Genomic DNA, 17,347 nt, shown 5'->3' with positions numbered 1-17,347 from the left:
AACTATTGGAAAAGCCATTCTATATTTCCATTACTAAATAATTGAACTTTTATTCCAGGGAACAAGAGAGAGGCAGCTTTTCCTCTCAGACTGATGGAAGGAATTCCTTTAAATCTGCAAACTGATTTTGGTTGATGGGCGTTGCAGACTATGTTTCCTGTCAAATAGTAGCCATTATTAATTTGAACATAACCGACTTTCCACTCTAATAGCAAAACTGTGATTCAGGGAAGCCCCTGTGAATGTGATTAAATCTGTGCTGACCATATATCTTCTCCCAGGGATTTGGGGACATTTCTGGTTGTGAAAGGACAGTATAAGATTCCAAGCCTGAAGTCCCCTTTCACGGAGGGAAAGATTAAATTTAAATATAAAAATACTGTAATCTTTTCCTCCATGAGGCAAGGAAAGTGGAATGAGGCATATTTAGTGTAAAACTACCAAAAAACAAAGATAAAAGAGCTTCACAAAAGTCTTCTGTTTCTTTTTTATAGATAGATAATCTTTATTAAATTAAAAAGCATTAAAATAAACCTTTAGGTAAAAAGGAGTGATACATGTTGAAACATCATGTGACTGCACATAGAGGACAGTGTTTCATTTGAGGATATCCAAGTTAAAGATAAGCACAAAATTAAAGAGTTTGGAAATTGTTAGGAACCGTTCATAAATGTATGTAAGTCTGTATATGCATCTTTGCCCGTGCATGCAGAGATGTGGCTATAGGGTAAAATGGCATTCTGAGAACATATGGGTACACTTATAGCACCTGTTGAGAACACCTTAAACTCAACTCATCTTGTTCCAGGATTGTGTGGCTGTTTTTGGTCCCAGGAAAAGGCAAAGCTGCTTCAAGAGATTCCTATCAACTGCTAAGGATGGATTTATATGTTCACTGAATCACATTTTGCCCTTTGAATCTGTATGCCCTTTTTTGTTATATAGAAATGACCCAACCTAAAACTAGTGGAAAACATTTCTGGTTTCAAAGTAATGGATTTTTCAATCTGTAACAAAAAAGTGAAACATTGTAGCATTTTGAAGAATAATAGGATCAATGTGAGAAGCACTCTTTTTTGCTTCATGCTGCCTTAAGCCGTACTATTTTCAGGAAGATAATATCTCTGATTGATTATCCAGTTTATAGACAAGTAACAATTACGCCACATTTCATGCATTGCAATACATTTGTCTTTTCCTATAATACTATCTTTCTGAAGAAAAAGGTCACAAAGTGGGAAAAGGCCCATTTAATGTTGTGATCAGAATATAGGCGGAACCAAAAGATTTTAGTTCTCTTCAGTAGGAGGATGAAGTTTCACTCTGGAGTCTCTGCATGACACTTGTAAGAAAATGAAGACAGACTATGGACATCACAGGGAGGTGACGTCTGTATCCTAAACAAGCATCTTCAAATGGAGCTAATATTTGGAAGTTAGTTTGATACTAATCCAAGCCATGGTGACATTGCAAAATGATTCATCCAGCAGATGAAGCTAAGCAGAAATGAGTTTAAATGCAAAATAAACTGAAAGTCCTTCGTAATTATCTGTCTTTTTAAGAAAGAAATTAAGGGGTTCAAAATGTTACAACTAAGAGGAACCCAAATGTTTACTGTATAATAGAATCTGTTATCAAGCGATTCTCTTTCAAAGTTCAATCTCTCAAATGTGAGCATCTTCCAAAGTGGGACTTGTCAGAACGATGTAGCAAAACCGATCCGATTGTTCTGCCGGTCAAATTCAATGTAGTACTGCTTAATAAAAGTTGCACCCAGAAGCCAGAGAGGGCCGAGAGGAGGAGGAATGTCAATAGCCGAGAATGCCACAGTGCAGAACCCTTTCCCATAGTTTGAATGCTGCAGAGAAAACAATGCAACCAAAAGGAAGTAAATCATCAAGATGCCTGAGTAATACCTAATAATGCAGCATCGTGAACTGCTTCCCAATGGCTGTTACACCTTTGATTTAATCACCAGCTCTCAAAAATCCCTCCAAAGTTTATTTTTTCACACCTTTGACCCTCCACGTTTTATCTAAACATTGGTGTTCACCCATATTTGTTCCTGGCTCCAGATCTTACCTTGAGAACATAGGTAGAACTGCTGAGTGAGTAGGTCATATCTCCGAGATGGAAGGAAATATCAGGCAGCAAATGAATTTGTTTACATTCAATGACATACTGTGAGAGAATAAAGGAAATATAGGACAGAAAGTCTTTTAATTCCTATGTTATAAGTCACAGTGCTTCAAGTAAGAGAAGATCTTACGTCAGCTTTTCCCATCACTATAGAGAGGTTATCAAGATGGGGAACCACCTAAAATATTTTTTCCAATTCCAATGGGACTCTCTCCTTCCTATCCAGATTTTAATCTAGATTTCTCTTAAGCAACCTTGCAGTTGAAACTAGGCTTTACACTTTTGAGTAAACCGATGAAGTTTTTTTTCCCAAAAAGGAAAAATTGCTAAAGTTGGACACTAAAAATTTTAAACACTAGGGAACCTGGACATTACATGAAAGAGACTGGAAATCAAATGTGTTTCATATCTCATTGCTGTATTTTTTAGATTCCTTTTTCCCATGGTTAGAGAAGAGGACAAAGTTTTAGAAAGTTATGCTCGGATTTCTTACATCTTCTACTACCAAAGTAGCTCCTATGGTTTTCATCAGTACAGATACTGAACTGGCTGGTCCAGAAATAAAGGAAGAGCCGGTATCTATAGCTGCTGTGCATCCGTCATGACAAAGTACTATATCATTTTCTATAGAAACACTGCAGAGAAAGCAAAAGAGCGTTAAGACATTCCTGTACTTTTGAAGAATAAGCCTCATGTATGTCAAAATGAAAAAAAAAACTTGAACAAAGTCTTGAACTCCTTTGATCTGCATATCACAATAGTTTGTAAGAGGAACCTATTGTTAGCATCTCATAAAAGACAGTCATCTTGGAAAAAGCTGACTTCCAAAATGCAATTAATGTTTCATATCTTTAGTTGACTCAAGTGACTCCCCCTTTGAGTCTTGATTTTATTATTCTGACATTACACGGAACCTACCCCTTAAGATCAACATGCCAGTAGCCTTCTCTGCTAATACTGACATAGTGGAAGTCTCCGGTGTAGTAAGAGGGATCACTGCCACCCAGGATAATCTCTCCTCCAGTGTTCGACTCTGAGTGTCTAGGCCAAAGGGAAAAAAAATCACAAAACAGTCATTTTATTCTTGCTCACTTCTGTGCACCAGGTTTAACAAGCTTTGTCGTTAAAAGACTATGAAGGAGAGCCATTTTGCTTTTAAGCCAAGACTTCTGAAGCAATCAGTATTTCCAACAAAAATACTCAAGCTTAGAGCAAAAGTCTGATTGCCAATGAGACAGAATTTATTGAAATCACCTGTGATTCACAGTTCAAAAATAAAAGAGAGTGGGAACCAAGTACGGAGATGATGCCTGCTGCAAAATACGCCAACAGTCATGATTTCATCAAAATTTTCCCTTAGACTATTAGACCCGTTGCTTGGGTCCATCTTCTACAAAGTGAAATGTTTACTGGCGTCATTGTGGGAAGCTAGAGGAAAGACCTCAAAATATCCAATATTATCTTTGTTATTTGTACTTCACTTGCTCCTATACTAAGCTCTAATCCTGAAAAGGTATTCCATGTTGCAAAGCAGTCGTATTCTCTGGCGACAGCCAAGGACTCTGTGAGCCCCCATTCAAACTCTTGAAAGAAGCTTCAGACACTGGTTTAGGCAACACTCTAGGATTGACTATTTGTGAACTTTGGGACAAGTTAAGGCACACATCCAAGTATTGTCTTCAAAAAATATCAAGCATATCTATGCATAGGACATTTTCTGAAAAAAAAATACTCTCTGACAATGAACTTAAAGCACAATCAAATTATGCATTGATCCCAGTAATCTGAAATGTGGGTTTTATATTCCTAAACAAAACTGACCTGCTATAGTAGACAGAGAAGACTTTTTCTGACAAGACCTTTTCGGACATTATCTTATCAAAAACTGGGATAACCCCATCAATGGCCTGGTTGGGGTAGCCCATACCAAGCACTCCATCAAAGTGAGCATACATGAAAGGGTAGAAAGGTAGTGCTACAGCTTCTGCGAAGAGTTGGATGATGGGAATATCAGCAACCTAGAGAAAAGTACACACAAAGGAACAAACTGCAGTGGAACAATGAGTTGAATAAAAATAACTCTTAATTCTTTCTTTATATTTGTCCCCCCCACACACCTCACCCATAGACACCCACGTATTTGTGGCCCCCTGGTCCACTTTTGAAGGCCCGTGAATAACCTGGATGTGCCTGATAGTAGGAAAGCATTTTCTCTGTTTTCTTCCTTCAGGAGTTCAAATGATTATCACCCTCTTAGCACTTACTCTGACAATGTCCTGGCTAAGGACACCCTTAACATATCCTCGGGCATATGTTAAGGTAATTTCAGTTCCATTTGGCTTATATGTACTTGATTCAGAGGAATCATAACGATTGTGTGAGACTGAAAGAAAGAAAGAAAGAATATTAATATGTAGAACATTAATTCAGGCATCATCAGGAACAAGTGCCTTAAATGTCAATCTCATTTACTGGCAAAGAAATAAGAAACATATAGATTTCAGAAAGGCATACTGTACAATATTTAAACAAGGGTAGCTTCCGGTGGTGATGCGACGCTGAAGACAGCCATCTCTGGGCTGTCCGCTCCGCAGCTTTGTTGAATCACTGAAAAACAGCGCCGATCAGCTGTTTTGGTGATTCGGAAGCCCCCTCCCCGGGAGAAGAGGAGGGGGTGAGGCCCCAGGTAGGGGTTGAGCTCTCCGGGGCCGCCTGAGCTTTAAGTTTGGGCGGCTGAAGGATTGAGCCCCCCCGAAGCCTGGGTTTGCTCTGGGCTGTGCAGCGTCTCTGCTCTGTGATTTTTGGAGCAGAGCCAAGCGTTAGCAACCACCCCTGCCAGAAGGAAAGACTCTTGAGTATCAAGACGCAGGCAGAGCGGTACAGGAGGTCAAGGTGAAGTGGACTTTTATCTTTACTCTCTAGCTCAACGGATTTTATGGATTAAAAGTGAAAGTGCGCAACAAGTGAAAGTGGGGGAAGATGACGACGAAAGCCTCTAAAGTTCTTCAGAGTGCGGGGGCTTCCCAGGTGCAACAGACTTCGTTGCAAGCTTTGCTCCCTCCCACACCTGCTCCGGCACTGACTCTTAAAGATTTACAGGATGCCTTTGAAAAGCAAACACAATTAATGTCAGATATGATGGAAAAGCTGGAGGAGAAATTGGAGGAGAAAATGGAAGAGAAGCTGGAAGAGAAGTTTAGAGCAATGAGGGTAGACATATTGTCTACAATTGAAAATGTGGTTGTATGTGTGCAAAGCTTGGATGAAAAAGTGGAGGATCTTAGTCAAAAGAACTCTATATTAGAAGTAAAAGTATTAGAGAATGAAAATATAAGGGATAAAATGGATGGAGACTTGAGTCTGGTCCAGTACCATCAGATGGAGTTTGCTATCAGAATCAGGGGCTTAAAAGAGAATCCTAAAGAAGATTTAAAGCAGCTGATCTCCGAGGCTTTGGAAGTGATACTGGGCCAATCAGCAGCTGAAATTGAGGGAAGTATAGATAAAATCTTTCATGTGAACTCCTGGATTGCAAGGCAGAGGAAGTTACCTAGAGATGTGGTTGTTTACTTTACAAAGAGAGCAATTAGGGATGAAGTTATTCAAGTTGCTTATGATACTAAGTTTGTGGTTGCTGAGCAAGAAGTTTTGGTTTTAAAAGAGATTCCTCCAAAGATTTTAAGGAGAAGGAAAGATTTTGCCTTCCTAGCACAGGAACTTAAGAAATGTGACATCAAGTTTAGATGGGAGATTCCAGTGGGCATGGTGGTGATGCATGAAGGTAAAAGATACCGTCTGGTTACAGTGACTCAGGCACGTGATTTTTACAGCAATGTTTTAAAAGCAACCCCTCTATCACTTCTGGAAGCTGTAAAGGGATATGGCGAGGGAAAGCCTCAAGATGCTGATGGAACACAGACAGAGGAGAATGGTGCTGGAGGGGATCAAATTACAGTTTCATCGGCAGCTGTTGGAGAGCAGAGGATGACGCGTGCCGCTTTAAGACGAGTGAGACAAGAGCAAGAAGAAGATCAGCAGAAAGTTATGGAACCTCCAAAGCGTACTTACAGTGAAGCTGTGGGAGGGGTGCGGCCTAAGGAAGTTACAGGGGTTCTGGCAGACGTGCTCCAGAAGCTTCGGGATGCCAAGAATGGTGACTAAGTTCCTAACCTGGAATGTTAATGGATTAAATTCACCACAGAAGAGAAAGAAGGTTTTTCAATATTTAAAACAATTTAAGACTGATGTTATTTGCTTGCAAGAAACGCATATTAGGGTTATGGACCAAAAGTACTTGTTGAATTCAAGGTTGGGTACGCAATTTATTGCTTCTGCAATGAATAAGAAAAATGGAGTGGTTATTTATGTTAAGAATACTCTGACAGCGGAACTAATTGAAGTAGATAAGCAAGGAAGATATGTTATGATAGATTTGCTGTTAGAAGGCAAAAAAACGCTTTTAGTTGGACTGTATGCTCCAAATCAACAACAAGCTGACTTTTATAGTTCACTACATACAAAGATTACCCAGTTGGATTATAAATCTTTTATTTTTATGGGAGATTGGAATGGTGTCTTGGATGTACAGCTGGACAAATTGGGTTTTTTTAAACATGCCCCGAGTCATGCTAGACTGCCTAAATCTTTTTTTGAAATGAAGGATGATCTGGAATTACGAGACATTTGGCGTGAAACGCATTTACATGAAAAGGATTATACTTTTTTTTCTGATAGACACCAATCTTTTTCTAGGATTGATTTTATATTACTGACTAATGATTTTTTTTCTAGGATTAAGAAGATAAAGATCTGTGCAAGAACTATATCTGACCATAGTCCAGTCTGGTTAGAGATCAATAAGGACAATAGAGATAGGCGCTCCTGGCGCGTAAATGAGAATTTGTCTAGAAATCAGAGAAATGTGGAAGAATGTAAAAAGCAGATGAAAGACTTTTTTGAAATTAATATGAACAAGGACACTTCTATGGACATGGTTTGGGATGCTAGCAAAGCTTATATGAGAGGGGTGTTAATATATATGAATAATAAATACAGACGTAATATGGAAATTAGGAGGAAAGAACTGGAGAATGAAATTAGGGAAAAAGAAAAGGCCCTAATTTTGAATCCATCGGATGTGAAGATTAAAGAGGTTATTAACTTGTTAAGAGGACAATTTGATAAGTTGATGGCTGATCAGGTGGCAACTAACTTACGGTTTGCTAGGCATAACACTTTTTGCAATGCCAATAAACCAGGTAGGTGGCTAGCCTACAGGTTAAGGAAAAAACAAAGGGCCTCTAACATAGATAAAATTGAATACAAAGGAAAGGTTGTGTTTCAACAGGATCTTATCAAGGAAGCCTTTGTGGATTTTTATTCTAAACTATATGTTAAGGAGAAGATTAATGAAACAGATATTGATGTATATTTGAAGAATGCTAGCATCCCGGTTCTTACACAGGAACAAAAGGAGGAGATTAATCAATTGATAACAGAAGAAGAAATTTTTATAGCAATTAAGGAATTGAAATTGGATAAAGCGCCAGGTACGGATGGTCTGACTGCGGTCTACTACAAACATCTACAACTGGAGCTGATAAAGCCATTAAGGGAATTGTTTCAGACAATTCAGAAGGGGGGAAAGGTGCCTCCGTCTTGGAGAACTGCTTTTATTTCTTTGATTCCGAAGGAAGATCAAGATGCTACTCAAGTAAAAAACTACAGACCAATATCACTTTTAAATACAGACTACAAGATATTTGCTAAGGTATTAGCTAATAGATTGATGAGGGTTTTGCAACAGATGATTCATGGGGATCAAACCAGGTTTATTAGTGGTAGACAAATGAAAAATAATGTGAGGCATATAGTTGATGTGGTGGAGTTTTTGGAAAGGAACAACCAGATCCCTGCGGCGCTAATTTTCTTAGATGCTGAAAAAGCTTTTGATCAATTGAATTGGCAATTTTTGATGAAAGTTTTAGATAAAATGAATTTTGGGGATAAATTTTTACAACCAATTAGGGCATTATATCAAAAACAAACTGCCCGAATAATAGTTAACAATAGTCTGACTGAAGTATGCAATATTGAGAAGGGCACAAGATAAGGGTGTCCGTTATCACCTTTATTATTTGTTTTAACATTGGAGATATTATTGATAAAAATACGGAATTCGGAAAAAATTAAGGGTATTCAAATTAGAGATCAGGATTATAGATTGAGGGCGTTTGCAGACGATCTGGTTGTTATGGTGACTCAGCCAGAAAGCTCTGTTGTGGACCTGATGGAGATAATAATGCAATATGGGAAGGTTTCTGGATTTAAGGTTAATGTACAAAAAACAAAAATTTTGGCCAAAAATATGACAATACCGCAAAAGGCCCTTTTAGAAGGATTAACTGGATTTGAGATTGTTAAAAGGGTTAAATATTTGGGGGTGTATCTGTCACCCTCAAATGCAAAGTTATATAAAAATAATTATGAAAAGTTGTGGGGAAAAATTCAAAAAGAATTGGAGAGTTGGGAAAAATTGCAATTGTCTTTACTGGGAAGAATTGCAGCAGTGAAAATGAATGTCCTGCCTAAATTTTTATTTTTATTCCAAATGATACTGATTCTTAAAAAAGATTCTAATTTGGAAGAATGGCAACGGGGTATCAATAAATTTGTGTGGGCAGGGAAAAGGCCACGAATTAAACTTAAGATTATGCAGGATACTCGTGAAAGAGGTGGTCTTAAAATGCCTAATCTTAAATTATATTATGAAGCTGCTGTGTTGTCAGGAATAAGTGATTGGATTAATTTGACACAAGGGAGATTATTAAATCTTGAGGGCCACGACTTGTTATTTGGCTGGCATGCATATTTGTTGTATGATAAGAAGGTAGATAATATATTTAAAGTGCATATTTTAAGACAGGCATTGTTGAGAGTTTGGAAGAAGTATAGACATAAGTTAGACTGCAAGATGCCGTTGTGGGCAATCCCGAAACATGCAATAGAAAACATAAATGTAGGCTTCAAACATGATGTGACTACGTATAAGGAGATCTTAAGTTTGGAAAGGAACGTCTGGTGTTTGAAGCCGTACAATCTCTTGCGAGATGAGAAGATTGTTCAAACTTGGTTCCAATATACTCAATTACGTGCCAGGTGGAAAGAAGACCAGAAAATTGGTTTCTCAATGATTGATGAAAATTTGATAAAGCAAATTAGAAATCAGGGTCCAGCACATATTAAACGGATTTATCTTGCATTGATAGATATTGACTCAGAAACAGAACTTGTTAAAGACTGTATGATAAAATGGGCCCAGAATATCCAAGAAGTTATTACAATGGATACTTGGGAAAAGATCTGGGTGAGGAACGTAAAATTCACACAAGCCCAAAACCTAAGAGAGAACTTTTATAAAATGTTTTATAGATGGCATTTAGATCCTAAAAAGCTTGCAAGTATGTATCCAAATTATCAACCTAAATGTTGGAGATGTGGTGGTGAAGATGCAACGTATTTTCATATATGGTGGACCTGCAAAAAGGTTAAGGCTTTTTGGATAAAAATTTGGTGGAATATGCAGAAGATCTTTAAGCAAAGGATAAAGTTTTGTCCGCAATTGTTTTTGCTGGGCATAATTACAGATGCTACTGTTGTGGACATTAAGTTGATGTTGAATTTAATTACAGCAGCAAGACTATTAATAGGTTAATATTGGAAAAAGGAGGAACTGCCGACTATAGAAGAATGGACTCTAAAGGTTTCTGACCTGGCGGAAATGGCAAAGATTTCGGCTTACTTGAAAGATCATTCGCAAGAATGTTATATTATGGAGTGGAAAAAGTGGATTGATTATATTCAGAACAAATATGGGACTAAAAAGTTTCATTTAGCATTTGAATAAGTTTCCTTTTCTTTTTTCTTTTTTTTCTTTCTTTTTATATGTAACATTAGTATTGCTTGTAGTCATTTTATATGAGCTAGAGGGCGATAGAGTTAATAGTTTATTGTTTTTAGCATATGGATGTTTATGATTGTTCTTTGTTTTTATACCTTGTACTTAGCTCTGGGAAGTCGGGGGGGGGTAGGGGGGGAGGGGTAGGGAGGGATGGGTACGGGAGGGGGAGGGGGGATTGTTAAAGATAAAATGTACTGTAAAACTTTTCAATAAAAAAAATATTTAAATAAGGGTAAACACATAAACTTACAAACTACAACAGTAAATCTCCAGACAAACATAATACAATTAAGGTAAAATCCCTCTCAAATGTTTCTTCCCTGTAGTTTCAATTCCATCCCCCCCCCCGAAAAAAGGACTGTGCTGCCTCTGTTCACACCAACTGAGTGTGCTCTGCCTGTCACTCACAGTCTCTCACTAATGATCAAACAATCCTATGCATCTTTATTGAACAGTGTTCCACTAGATAATATCACATGCATGACCATTGAGAATGGGGTCCTTCCCTTTGTGGGCTTATCCACACATCTTTGAAGATGCCCCACGTACCTTGTGCAGAGAGCATATCCTTATGGTGGACCCTTCGTCTCATTGCCAACCCACTGCTCAGGCAGGGTGAAAGTGCATCCAGACTAGTGTGGTAGAAAAGTGGGGTTTTCCATGGGAAAACAAGGAAATTCTCTCACATGTCATGAAAGTGTTGTCTTTGTAGGATTGGTGACCTGCTGGGTTACAATTGGCCCACTGTGGGTCTATCTAATCCATTTCAGCTGCAGGATTCAGTGTCTTTATGTTCATTTCTGCTTTGGCTGCCTGAGAAAAGGACTTCCCTTACAACTTATTTTGCCTTGGTCATATTGACATAAGGACTAGGGGAGACATGATAGCAGTGTTCCACTATTTGAGGGATTCCTACAGAGACGAGGGGCTCTAACTATTGTCCAAAGCACCAGAAAGCAAGACAAGAAACAATGGATAGAAACTAACCAAGGAGAGAAATTTCCAAATGGTGACAGCAATCAACCAATGGAATGGCTTGCCTTCAGAAGTTGTGGGTGCTCCATCACTGAAGGCTTTCAATAAGAGACTGGAATGACCTAGGTTCTCCTGCTTGAGCAGGTGGTTGGACTAGAAGACCTCCAAAGTTCCTCCCATTTCTGTTATTCTGTAAAATTCTATGACTTCATGGAGGACCTTTCCAACTTCCTGGGAACTATACAGACTTTTGCTTATATTTTTAAAACAGAACTAAGTTAACCAGCCCAGCCCTGAGTTTCTGTGTGAAGCCAACAGTATGGGAAGATTTCCCTGCCCACTAGACCTGCAGCCACAGATCAAGTATTGTAATCTGGTGATTTAAAAAGCTATAAATGGGACAGAGGGTTCAGGGTGGTTTTTTTCATTTGAGGAGTTGCTGCCCTAGTTTACAAAGGGGCAGGGAAACCTAATGTTTTTAACAACATGAAAAACTAAACACTAAAACTAAAAACACACCTGAAAGAAGTTCATCAATGGTTTGCTTGAAAGGTCTGCTATGGATTTCAATAGCAGCAGCAGAAGCAGAAGCTAACTGTAGCTCTACTTACTAGCCTCTTCTGAGACATACTAAAGGTAGGCTGTGGAGCCATTGGTTCTCTGGAAAATGTACTTTCTTCCCATCTCAAGGACAGGAGAAAATGCATCAATTTTGAAGATCACATAGGAGCCGTGACCAGGGGGGCTTTTGCCCAGGTTCGCCTGGTGCGCCAGTTGCGACCCTACCTGGACCGAGATGCCCTACGCACAGTCACTCATGCGCTCGTGACCTCCTGTTTAGACTACTGCAACGGTCTCTACATGGGGCTGCCCTTGAGGACCACTCGGAGGCTTCAGCTGGTGCAGAATGCGGCCGCGCGAGTTGTGATGGGGGTTTCCCGATACTCCCATGTAACACCTCTACTCCGCGAGCTGCATTGGCTTCCGGTTGCCCTCCGGGTGAGATTCAAGGTGCTGGTGATGACCTATAAAGCCCTGAATGGCTTGGGTCCGGGTTATTTGAGGGAACACCTGCTGCCAGCATCAAGTTCCCTTCGTCCAGTGCGCTCACACAGGGAGGGTCTTCTCAGGGTGCCGCCGGTAAAAGATTGCTGGCGGATAACACCCAGGGGGAGGGCCTTCTCTGTGGGTGTGCCTGCCCTCTGGAACCAGCTGCCTGTGGAGCTTAGGCCTGCCCCTGACCTTCGTTCATTCCGCCGGGACCTGAAGACCTGGCTCTTTGAGCTCTCCGGCCCAGGCTGAGAATTTTTAACTGGGGTTTTTATTTTTAGCGATAATTTAATCTTTTTAAATTGTTTTTTAACTTTTGTATTTTGTATTGGTTTGGTTTTTAAATACCCTGCAAACCGCCCTGAGTCCTTCGGGAAAGGGCGGTATATAAATCTAATAAAATAAAATAAATAAATAAAATAAATAAAAAAATCATTGAAGCTGTATGGAACAGCCCTGAGGATGGAGAAATAGAGTCTCACTCCTCACAGAAAGCTTTTTCACATGAACCAAACTTCCCTTGAGCCATTGCAGAAGCTCCACACTGGTTGCTTTGCTATCATTTTTCTGAGAACAATTCTCGAGAGAGATCTCCAAAATCAAGTTTTATTTCCCATTGAAATACATGGGAAATGAAGATAAACAAACCAATGGGAAAGGAGGGGAAGATAAAATGTCTCACTTTTTAAGCAGCTGGGTAGATTAATCAATTACCAGCTGACTTGACTGCTTAGGGAATATTTTATTCAAGCTAAGTGACGGATTCTTTCTTTGTTTGAATTCAGTGCTCCATGTTCTGTAGCATATACCGTATTGGTTACAATATAATTTAGTGCAGGGGTGTCAAAATGCCGGCCCATGGGCCAGATGCATCATAGCAAAACCGCACCCACCCCATTGCTGGCAATGGCAAAAAAGTCACGAAACGTCGTGACACATCACATGACATTGCGAGTTTGACACTCCTGATTTAGTGTTATAGTTTAGTGTTACCTAAACTAGGTAGCATCTTCAGTGCTCATACTGTGCTCACGCAGCACTGATAGTGTTACCTATTTTAATAATGAAACATCAGCAAGATAACAACCAAGCACTGACACAGACATCCCCTAAACATCCCTGAAGATGTTACCTAGCCTGGCAACAAAATGTTCAGATAAGGGGCTAGGACGTGGTAATCCTGCCTTAAGCATGAAAGTCAGATTGAGCTAATCTCTCTCAGCCCATCCCTTAAACAGGGTTATTGTTGTGGAGAAAACAGGAAGAGCATCAAGCATCAAAGCAGTACTAGATATTGTGAATTTAATTATATTAATGATTTAGTACTCATTTTTCTATATTAACATTAACATCCGAAATCATGTGTCATATTATTCAGTGCTACCTTTTAAATTGTTTTTCTATTTTTTAATGCACTAATATATCAGGTAACTTATTATTCATAACCCATCATTAATTCAGCACACAGTGCCACTCATGGCTGCATGCTAGTAATTGTCCAAGAATCTTATGTGCAAATGATAAGAAAAGTCAATGTTAGGTTGTCAGTGTATTGTGACAGGAATAAAGATACCAGTTGTATAATTTTGTTCCACATGCATAATGGGAAAATGCCCCAGGGTAGAAATCCTCATATCCTGTTCTATCTAAAACTTACTACAGGCACTGTACAATGGGGAGCACTGGTGGGATGGCACCCAAAGATTAGCTGATCCTGTGTCAAAGACAACCTTGAAGATCTGGGCTGGTGTTCCAATACTTATCTCACCATAATACTGCGTCTGAAAGGCAGATCATAACAGAAAAGAACATTTTTGTTAGAGAAAAAAAATCATAATTCATCCCATCAATATCAGTATAAAATGTTTGACTAGTCTTTATTTGCTGTCTGCTTTCTTTCGGAACATATGACGCACTTACATCATGGAAGTTTGTTAGTATGGTAGGTGCTGTTTTGTTATGAAGCCCTTCATCAAGGTAGGAGATATGGTGCTTCAAAGAAGGAAGGACGTCTGCCACTTTCATGCCCATCTCTTGCAGTGTTTCGCGGATTGAGGGCATTTTTTTGAGTGAAATTCTGACAGGTAGAAAAAAGACCATTGTGTACACTGGAAGGTGAATCAGATACAGTCACATTTGCAATATATGCGGAGGTCAACAGACACAACTGCCAAGTTACTGCCAAGACCAATAGAGAAAGCCTTCAGCATTTCATGATTTGTTTTAATAAATCATACGGAAGCGATAAGGTCTTGTTTTGGAATGCAAAATGGCAAACATGCAATGCTAAGAAAAAGTGAGTGCTGCTTCTGAAGCCCTTTTGGGAGACTGAATCCAAAACACTGAACTGCCAGAACAGGTCCCTTCCAACATCATCATCATCATCATTATCATCAATATCATCATCATTATTATTAGTCATCGCACAGTCAGTCAGATGTTTTAGACTGGATTCATCCAGCTACCAAGTCCTTCCCAAGAATCTGGGATAGGCAGATATTGTGTTTTAAATAATATTAAATATATCATCAAAGAATGTTATTATTATGGTTCATTGAGTATAAGCCAGATGTTTAGACTGGCTTTGGCAATTATACCTACCTACTGAGTCCTTCCCAAGAACCTGGGATAGGCAGATGTTGTTTAATGGTGTTAAAGGTATTGTCCCAGTGGTGGGATTCAGCCAGTTCGCACCAGTTCGTCAGAACCGATAGCTAATTCTTTGTTGCCCAGGCCCAGAATGGACTTCCAGAAGCAGCATCCAGATGTTCAGACTGGATTTGGCATTTTTGTCTACCTATCAAGTCCTTACCAAGGACCTGGGATAGGCAGATGTGGATGTTTGATGGTATTACAGATATCGTCACAAGATGGAAGCAGTTCCTAGTAAGGCCGCCTTTTGCAATTGGCGAATTTGTCAATGACGATAGTGTTCATGTGGTGCTCCAGTTGTTTTGGGATTGCACCCAAGGTGTCTATTACTATTGGTACTACCCTTGCTTGCCTTTGTCACAGTCTTTCTATTATTATTGTTGTTGTTGTTATAACATTTGCATATTAATGGTGTTGGGGAATAAAAAAAAATAGAATATCCATTCTATGATATCAGAGGCATTGAAAGTACACTTGGATAAGAGAGAGGAAGGTGGATGTGAAACAAAACATAGAAAAGGAAGGAATAAAACATTTAGCATTTTTCAACAACACCAAAGAAAGAACGAATGTGCTCTGAAGAGAGCTGAAATTATTCAGTGCAGGATTATGCTGAGGTTCTATATTTTTGGCCACTTCTCTCTACCAGAAACAAAAAGTGTCCCCTCCAAAAAAAAAGGGTCTCTGAGTCTTGGGAAGATGTATTGTTGAAAATGAGAGGTCCTTGGTACTCTCTGAGCTTGGTTGTATTTTGGCAGATGTTTCATTACCTAAACTAGGTAGCATAATCAGTGCTCATACTGTGTTCGTGCAGCACTGATGGTGTTACCTATTTTAAGTAATGAAACATCTGCAAGATAACAACCAAGCTCTGACACAGACATCCCCTAAACGATGCTGAAGATGTTACCTAGACTGGCAACAAAACATTCAGAAACCAACCAACAAATTTGGTGAATGAACCTTCACCCTCATCCTACACCTGAGCTACAGATATTTACAACTACTGCATAACAACCAAGCTCAGAGAATACCAAGGACCCCTCATTTTCCACAATACATCTTCCCAAGACTCATGGACCAATTGTTTGTTTGTTTGAAGTGGCAATTCAGTTTCTGGTAGAGAAGCGGCAAAAAATAGAACATCAGCCTAATCCTGCACTAAATAACTTCAACCCTCTTCAGAATCCCTCTAATAAAATCACTGGGTGTACTCAGCACTTAGAGCTCCCGGTTATCAAAATATGTTTTATTCTTTCCTTCCTTGATGTCTCTTCACCTTGACATTTTCTTTTTTGCAGAGAGACATTGGGGATAAAGGTGTCAATATCTGGAAAAAAATCCACTTCTTTATGCACCCCCAGATTCTGAGCTACTAATGAGCTTTTTTGAAAGAGTTAATTCAGTTTTTAGGTTTCTTATTCATCTGTCCAAAATAGCCCAATTTAATTCAGGAGTTGGTGAAATTCAGCTGCATTCCCAAAGGCTAGGATTTGACAGGCAGACAGGTAGATAAAACTGCTCAACAAAGTCTACTCCAAAGGTGAGTAGAGTAAATGAATAGAGAGAATTAATTTTATGCCTATTGAGGTTTTGGCTGTGGAATACCTGTATTGCTATAACCCACACGGCCTCCTGTTTTCTCTTTTTGCCTGCTTTTCTACAATAGCCTTCTCCCCCATTATTTGTTTAATACATTTTGTTGTAACCCCTGCTTCCCACAGTGAGTTTAATGGGATGTATAGTTGTGGCTATCCTGCTATGTGAAACAGCCTTTTTGCAACTAGCTGACACACAGCCTGAAGCTGGCTTGGTTTGATACATACCAATGGGTGGCTCCAGATGGCAGCAGATACTTGCAGTGAACTGGCAATGCAGTAATTTTAAGCTTTTCTGTTTTGAAAGAATATTTCATTGATTCTTATCTCATATTATTGATGCATTATTATCTGGTTGTTACCTTGGTCAATTACTAGGTGATATACTATAAAAGACATAGTCTTACCTTTGGAAGGCATCACTGGAAAAACACAAAGAGCAAGAGATAAGCAGAACAAACTCCCAAGACCGCAGCATTATTCTGTTGGTTTTGGTATGGATGCTGTTTCCTGAGCTGTTTTTTCTTGTCTTGTGTGAAAAAGGAAACCAGTCCAGTAGGCTTTTATAGCCAAACATGGGCAGTTTTATTTTCTGCTGAGTTTTGATTGGTAAGAAAACAGTAGTAAATCTTGCCCATTGGCAGAGGGAGGACACCTTTGAGGTATTAGCTTTGACCTTGTTTCCTAGTAAAGGTCAGTTTGGTCAACACACATTAATATTTGTGTCCACTCAATCTCTTTTATGTGTACTATTAGCTCAATGTATGAGACCCAATGAGGCAAAGTGAGAACTTTTTTACGTACCTTAAGTTTTAAAATATCTCCGTAGTAAATCAACCTTGCCGTTTTAATATAACGTTCTTGGGGAAAAAAATAAAACCTCCTTGCTACAACTATAATTCTAAATATAGATTCTATTAGATTTGTTTCTTATGGAGGCTTATTTATTTATTTATTTGATTTTTATCCTCCC

At 39.1% G+C, this 17,347-nt stretch overlaps 1 protein-coding gene across 1 annotated transcript; it reads right to left on the bottom strand.

Annotated features, from left to right (window-relative positions):
- Positions 1-465: 465 nt before the first annotated feature.
- On the bottom strand, positions 466-17,145 carry LOC308664770 (renin-like). The gene is made up of 9 exons (XM_081322262.1): positions 16,782-17,145; positions 14,045-14,201; positions 13,782-13,905; positions 4,404-4,522; positions 3,961-4,157; positions 3,058-3,180; positions 2,633-2,774; positions 2,083-2,181; positions 466-1,858 (listed from the first exon to the last, which is right to left on the bottom strand). The coding sequence occupies exons 1-9, from the start codon at positions 16,949-16,951 to the stop codon at positions 1,697-1,699; spliced, it is 1,293 nt and encodes a 430-aa protein (XP_081178388.1). The 5' UTR covers positions 16,952-17,145; the 3' UTR covers positions 466-1,696.
- Between the last annotated feature and the right edge of the window lie 202 nt (positions 17,146-17,347).

Source organism: Vipera berus, assembly GCF_964194415.1.
Source record: "Vipera berus genome assembly, chromosome: 3".
Taxonomy (NCBI): Eukaryota; Metazoa; Chordata; class Lepidosauria; order Squamata; family Viperidae; genus Vipera; species Vipera berus.
Note: the sequence above shows the minus strand (reverse complement) of the source record. Positions and strands in the feature narration are given on the sequence as shown.

Coding starts and splice junctions, on each gene's coding strand:
- LOC308664770 (XM_081322262.1), bottom strand. CDS start 16,951: ATGTTTGGCTATAAAAGCCTACTGGACTGGTTTCCTTTTTCACACAAG. Junction 3,181..3,960: donor TTCTCTGTCTACTATAGCAG/GTCAGTTTTGTT, acceptor CCTTTGGCCTAG/ACACTCAGAGTCGAACACTG. Junction 1,859..2,082: donor GTTCTACCTATGTTCTCAAG/GTAAGATCTGGA, acceptor TTTTCTCTGCAG/CATTCAAACTATGGGAAAGG.